At 59.0% G+C, this 6,240-nt stretch overlaps 1 protein-coding gene across 2 annotated transcripts; it reads left to right on the forward strand.

Moving 5' to 3' along the window:
• Positions 1-1,155: 1,155 nt before the first annotated feature.
• Positions 1,156-6,182, forward strand: SLC38A7 (solute carrier family 38 member 7). 2 transcript variants are annotated; one of them, XM_026856535.1, is made up of 10 exons: positions 1,156-1,579; positions 1,777-1,975; positions 2,064-2,208; positions 2,931-3,029; positions 3,763-3,820; positions 4,353-4,467; positions 4,690-4,837; positions 4,925-5,124; positions 5,377-5,431; positions 5,524-5,748. In XM_026856535.1, the coding sequence occupies exons 1-10, from the start codon at positions 1,283-1,285 to the stop codon at positions 5,624-5,626; spliced, it is 1,419 nt and encodes a 472-aa protein (XP_026712336.1). In that variant the 5' UTR covers positions 1,156-1,282; the 3' UTR covers positions 5,627-5,748. The 2 variants fall into 2 exon arrangements, with proteins under 2 accessions (XP_026712336.1, XP_026712338.1); XM_026856537.1 differs by lacking the exons at positions 4,690-4,837; positions 4,925-5,124; positions 5,377-5,431 and having other exon boundaries at positions 5,524-6,182.
• The last annotated feature ends 58 nt before the right edge of the window (positions 6,183-6,240 follow it).

Genomic DNA, 6,240 nt, shown 5'->3' on the forward strand with positions numbered 1-6,240 from the left:
GAGTGGGGCCGGGACACAGCGGAGACACGGGGCGGAGGTGTGTGTGTGTGTGTGGGGGGCCAACGGCGTACCGCGGCCAACGCGGGGTGACCGTCACCAGCTCCGGGCCTTGCTTCCCCGGGAGCGGGGCGGGCGTGGGGCCGCGGGTCTGTCGAGTCACCCTGGGAGAAGCGGCTGCTCTCGGGGCCTCAGCTTGTCACCGGCGTGGTGGCTTTGCCTGGCGTGAAGGGCCAGCGGGGAACCCTGCGGCATCCTCCGCTGGCCATGGGAGAGAAGCATCGACCCCCTCCCTCGGCCGGGCGGGGGCTTCGGCCAAAGCCGACCCACCGGCCTGGGACGTGGGACCTGTCCCCTCCGCGCTCCGACGCCCGGGGCAGACGGCTGCCCTTCCTCTTTCCCTCTGCAGCCCTGCGGGATTTTTCCCCTTCCCCAGAAATCTCAGAGGAGGATTCATAGCACAAGCACGGGGTTTAAACAGCCTAGAAGCAAAGGGCGTGCTGGGCAGGAAGAGTCTCTGGAGATGTCATCTAGGGAAAAAAGATATTTCCCTTGAAAAAATATTTCCCTTGGCTGTGCAGGTCCCTGCGAAGCCCTGCCATGTTGCCAGGGTTGATCTCCTTCAGCTCGGAGGCACTGGCATGAGATCTGGGCTGTCCAACCTGCAAGGGCTGCAGTGCTGGAAACACCAGGTCTTCAGGTCCAAGAGCTTCTGAGACATCCTGTGCTGTTGCTCGCCCTGGGGATGCACTGGAAGGGGCCGGTCCTGCTTTTCCCGGGAACACAGTGTTTGTGCTGCGCGTGTGGGTCGTTCCCGCTGAGCCCAGTCCTGACCTTTACCCGGGAGCACGTGCACAGCGGCTCTTGCAGAGCTTGCAGGAATTGGGGTCGGAAATCAGGAAGCGAGCTGTGACGCTTGGGTCTTGTGCCTGCAGACAGGCGAGTCCTGCCGTGAGGCTGCAGCTCCCCAGCCCCCGTCCAACGGCAGCGGTGACCTCGCCCTGGATTCGGGGCACGAGAGGCAAGTTCTTTCATATCTCTGCTGGCGTGAGGACACCTGCATGCTGTGACCCCCAAGCTGAGACCTGGGGAACTCATTTCCTCTCTGCCCCCATCTGATGTCCCTTGTTAACGTACCTTAATTAACACATGTCCTTCTTCTAGGAGCCGTGACGTGCCAGACCCCTGTGCTGCTGCAGTCCCAGCCTGATGGAGCCAGTGCTGGCAGAGGTCCCTCCGCAAGGCAGCCAGCTGAGGCAGGTGCAGGAGTGCTAGTGGGACGTGGATGGTGGCGTGTGCCACCCTAGGAGGGACGATGGCTCAGGGCGCCGGAAGCATCAACAGCGACTACAAGGACTGGGAGTGGAGCGCCGATGCTGGAGAACGGGCCAGGCTCCTGCAAAGCCCCAGCGTGGAGACGGTGCCGAAGAGTGGAGAGAGCCAAGGAAACAGCCTGGGGGCCACATCGGCTTTGGGAGCTGTCTTCATCGTGGTCAATGCTGCCCTCGGGGCTGGGCTGCTCAACTTCCCCGCTGCCTTCAGCATGGCTGGTGGCGTGGCTGCGGGCATCGCACTACAGATGGTGAGAGAGTGGGGAAGGGACAGTCGCTTGCCCCACCCTGGGAGGGGGCACAGCAGGGGGGACATGGTGAGCTCCTGGGAAGAAGCTCTGCTGGGTGTGGTGCACTCAGTGAGTTCGGGGAAGACTGCCCAGGGTGGCTTTGGGACCTCGTCACCCTGTTGCCTCAGTGTCCCCTCCTTGTCTCTTCCCCACCCCAGTGCATGTTGATCTTCATCATCGGAGGCTTGGTCATCCTGGCATACTGCTCGCAGGCCAGCAACGAGCGGACCTACCAGGAGGTTGTGTGGGCTGTCTGCGGGAAGGTGCCTGGTGTGCTGTGCGAGGTGGCCATCGCCATCTATACCTTTGGCACCTGCATCGCTTTTCTCATCATCATTGGAGACCAGGAGGACAAGAGTAAGTGTGTCCCACAGGGGAAAAATTAACCAGTTGCTGTCCCTTCGGCTGGAAGAGGACAACCTGATGGCCTGGGTTGTCCCCACAGTCATTGCTGCTCTGGTGACGGAGCCTGAGGAAGCTGGGAGCAGCCGCTGGTACACGGACCGCAAGTTCACCATCAGCATCACCGCCTTCCTCCTTATCCTGCCCCTATCCATCCCCAAGGAGATCGGCTTCCAAAAATATGCCAGGTGGGTGGGGAGAGCCCTTGGGGGCTGGGAGCCAGGGTGGGCCAGCCAGCACCCACCTAAGGACAGTCCCAGGGGATGGGGAGTGGAAACGCCATGGTTCTAGCACCGTTTCTGCCTGCTCACCCCAGAGGGGTTGGACATCTCCTCCTCTGCCTTCCCATGCCTCATTTTCCCCATCTGGGAAGCAGAGGAGCTGCTCAGCACTGTGCAGCCACGGTGTCAAACTCTGGGGTTTGTGTCCCTCCCTTCTGCTCGCTGGAGGAAGCAGGGAGAGCTGCTTTCAGCTGTGTGGTCCCCTGTCTTTGGAGTCGACCACCTGGCAGAGAGCCAGGAAGGGTCCCGGGGCCAGGTAGTCTGCAGGCCAGCCCTGCTCCACCAAGTGTCCTGCTGTAACCTGGCTGCTGAAGCTGGACCAGGGCTACTGAGGAGTGTCACTTTTTGAACACTCACCTCTTTCTCCTGCCCAAACCCCAGCCCATCCCCTTGCTGGCGGGTCTGCCACTCACAGAACACAGTGGTATTGTGTTGACATCTGCTCTGAGGACAGTGGGTGTCAGTGACTGGCATATTCCCGTGGGAAGGGAGAGCAGGGGTGATCCTGATGGGGAGGAGTGGGGTAGCCTGGGCTGTGCAGGAAGGAAGATGGGGCTGGAGAGGCTGGGAGGAAACTCCTCACGGAGCAGGAAGGCAGTACGCTGACGGTCTCCTGTCCCCTCTTGCAGCTCTCTAAGCGTGATTGGCACCTGGTACGTCACTGCAGTCATTATCATCAAGTACATCTGGCCTGACAAGGAGCTGGTGCCTGTGGAGATCCCCACCAGGTGAGTGCAGGAGACATGATGCTGACAGTGGCCATCACAGCACTGCAGAGCCAGGCAGGGGTGTGGGAGCAGGGGCTGCAAAGGCTGTGGACAAATCCTTCACGAGTCCTATCCCTGGGGCCGGGGACACTGCCTGTTGCTGCCAGAAGCTCCCAAGTGGCTGCATCTCTGCATGTTTCAGAGGAGCAGGTGGTAAAGGAGTTGAAAAAGACCTCCTGGAGGTCCCCATGGCTCCATCGCAGGTTTTGAGGAGAGGTGATTGACTTCCAGCTCTGACACAGCCCGGCCCAGGGTTCCCTGTGCAGCGTTTGTGCTCCCTCAGCAACCAGGACTACATCTGTTTCAAGATGATTTTGACCAGCACAGCCCCTGTGGCTTACCCTGTCCCTCACAATTTGGGGACGTTTATGGACCCAGTTGCAGGAATTTTAGGGCAGAGCAAAGTTTAAACTGGTTTGGGACACTGTTCAAGTAGATTCTTGTTTTTTTACTGATACTTTTATTTTTGTAAGTCCTCAATTTTGGTTGGTTCTGTCTCGGTGAAAGGCTTCAGGGAGTGCCAGGTCCCAGGAAAACCTCGCTCTGTGCAAAGGTATTGTCCTGGGTGGGGGGACACGGTAACAGCAGAGGAGAGAGCCTGTCACTGAGCACCCCCAGCTCATCCTGCCCCAGGGCACTGGGTGGGGGGCACGGGGGGCCCTGATGTGACAGGTGGGTGTTTCTCTCCTGCCAGCCCCTCCACCTGGACAGCTGTCTTCAATGCCATGCCCACCATCTGCTTTGGTTTCCAGGTAAGGCCACGAGCCTGGTGCTCCCCTTCCTGCCCTACAGCCGCCTGGGTGGGGAACCAGCGTGGTCCAGGGATGCTCCCCTGGGTGTTCTGTCAGAACCCTCCCTGTGTGCTCACCGCATGGCTTTGCGAGGGGGTGGAAGCCAGTTTAATGTCTCACCAGCCCTGAATGGAGACGGATCAATTTTGCCCCAGCTGGAAAGTCCACGGCAGCCTGTCCCCCACCTGCTTTACTTCTCCAGCAACAAACCTGGGGGATCACGATCTTATGACAAACCTAGGGCTGCCCAGGGCAGGGGGGGAGTCCCCATCCCTGGAGGGGTTGCAGAGTCGGGCTGACCCAGCACTGAGGGATCTGGTGGAGTTGGGAACGGTCAGGGTGAGGTTCATGGTTGGACCGGAGGAGCTTCAAGGGCTTTTCCAACCAAGATGATTCTGTGATTCTGTGATATCATGTGTGACATCCCACATGGGTCCCTGTGACTCTGGCTCAGCCCATCGCATGTCCCTGCCTCTCTCCATGTCCCCGGCAGTGCCACGTGAGCAGTGTGCCCGTCTTCAACAGCATGAAGCAGCCGGAGGTGAAGACCTGGGGGGCAGTGGTGACAGCGGCCATGGTGATCGCTCTCTTCGTCTACACGGGCACTGGTGAGTGAGGGGACACTGTGTGAGTATGGCATGGTCCTCAGAGGGGCTCTGAGCTTCAGGAGTGCAGGGACCCTCCAGTCAGCAGAGGGACAGAGCGGGAAGGGAGGGGAGTCCATCTAACCCCTGCTGCAGTATGCCCTGTGCCATAATCAAGTCAGGTCCCTCAAACACACGTGCAAGAGGCTTGTCCCCATCCCCTGCTGACTGCTTCCCTTCTGGCAGGTGTCTGTGGCTTCCTGACCTTTGGGGCTGGTGTGGAGCAGGACGTCTTGCTGTCCTACCCCTCCAACGACATCCCTGTTGCCCTTGCTCGGGCCTTCATCATCCTCTGCGTGCTGACATCCTACCCCATCCTGCACTTCTGTGGACGGTGAGCGCTGGGAGGAGGCAGGGGCTGGTGTGGGCAGGAGGGGCAGCGCAGGGAGACCCCACCATGCCCTGCATCTGTTGCCCACAGGGCTGTCTTGGAGGGCCTCTGGCTTCGCTACACCGGGGTGACGGTGGAGGAGGACGTGGTTCGGGAGCGGAGGAGGCGCCTGCTTCAGACCATCAGCTGGTTCCTCCTGACCCTCCTCCTGGCTCTCTTCATCCCTGACATCGGCAAAGTCATCTCTGTCATTGGGGGTTTGGCCGCCTGCTTCATCTTCGTCTTCCCAGGTAGGGCTCAGGAGCCGGTGGAGCTATCCTGGCCTTGTGTCTTGAAGAGGGAGGGAGCAGGATGGAGCTGCAGGGACCAGGAGGCCTTTAGAAAAGGACAAAAGTGTGGTGTGAGGTTGGTCAGCAGCCCAACTATTTGACTGGACTCTCTGGTCCGTAACAGGGAGTGCGGCTCCCTGGCTTGTGGGGTGTCTGCTCAGTCCCCAGGGGACAGTCCACATCTGGGTCTGACTTGCCTCCCCTGCCTTTCAGGGCTCTGCCTGATTCAAGCCAAGCTCTCCGAGATCCAAGAAACCAGAGCAATCAGGTAACTGAAACATCTTCCTCTCTCACCCCTTCCCCTGTGGATATTGGAGTGAAGGTCCCCTCTAAACACACCCTGTCCTCCCGCATCCGCAGCTGGTGGGCCCAGGTCAGCTACGGGGTGTTCATGGTCACCCTTGGAGCCTTCATCTTTGGACAGACCACTGCCAACGCCATCTTTGTGGATCTCACAGCCTGACTCCTCCTCTGGGCTGGACTGCACTGCTGCTGCTGAGGGGATACAGATTTCCCCTAGGACCAAAGGGAAGCGGGGAGAAAACACATTGGTGTGTTGGGAAGATCCAAGAGGAGCGTTGTAATCTGGGGCTTGGCTGAAGAGCCCCATGGTGGTTTGTATCTCATTGTCTTAACGTACCAGGCAGTCAGGCTTCTCCTCTCAGCCCTGACTTCCTGGTGAAGCCAGAGCATCGCTACAAGGGATCTTGTAGTCCAGGTCAAGCCCTTTTTGCCCTTCTGGGGTAGACAACACTACCTTAGACATCACTAAGGGGTTGTGGCTGGGGTTTGCGAAGGCATGCTGCTCTCACCTGTATACCCCTGTGCTGATGCAGCTCCTCTCCATAGTTAAACTCCTTCTCCCAGTGTTGAAGGAAGACAGTATGTCTTACATAAAGGAAACTAGTAATTGTGTTTATCAGGCAGGGTGACATCGCCGTAGTCCTCTTCTGTGTCATTGTTTGCTTTGGTTAGAACTCTGCTTTCCTGTGGCTCATCTCACAGGTCTCCTGCCCTTACATCTCCCTCTGCCTGGGTTGGACTTTCTGTTACAAAGTGGGACCGTCACCTTCAGCC

This window comes from Athene cunicularia (genome assembly GCF_003259725.1).
Source record: "Athene cunicularia isolate RWA chromosome 11 unlocalized genomic scaffold, athCun1 chr11_part1, whole genome shotgun sequence".
In the NCBI taxonomy this organism is placed as follows: domain Eukaryota; kingdom Metazoa; phylum Chordata; class Aves; order Strigiformes; family Strigidae; genus Athene; species Athene cunicularia.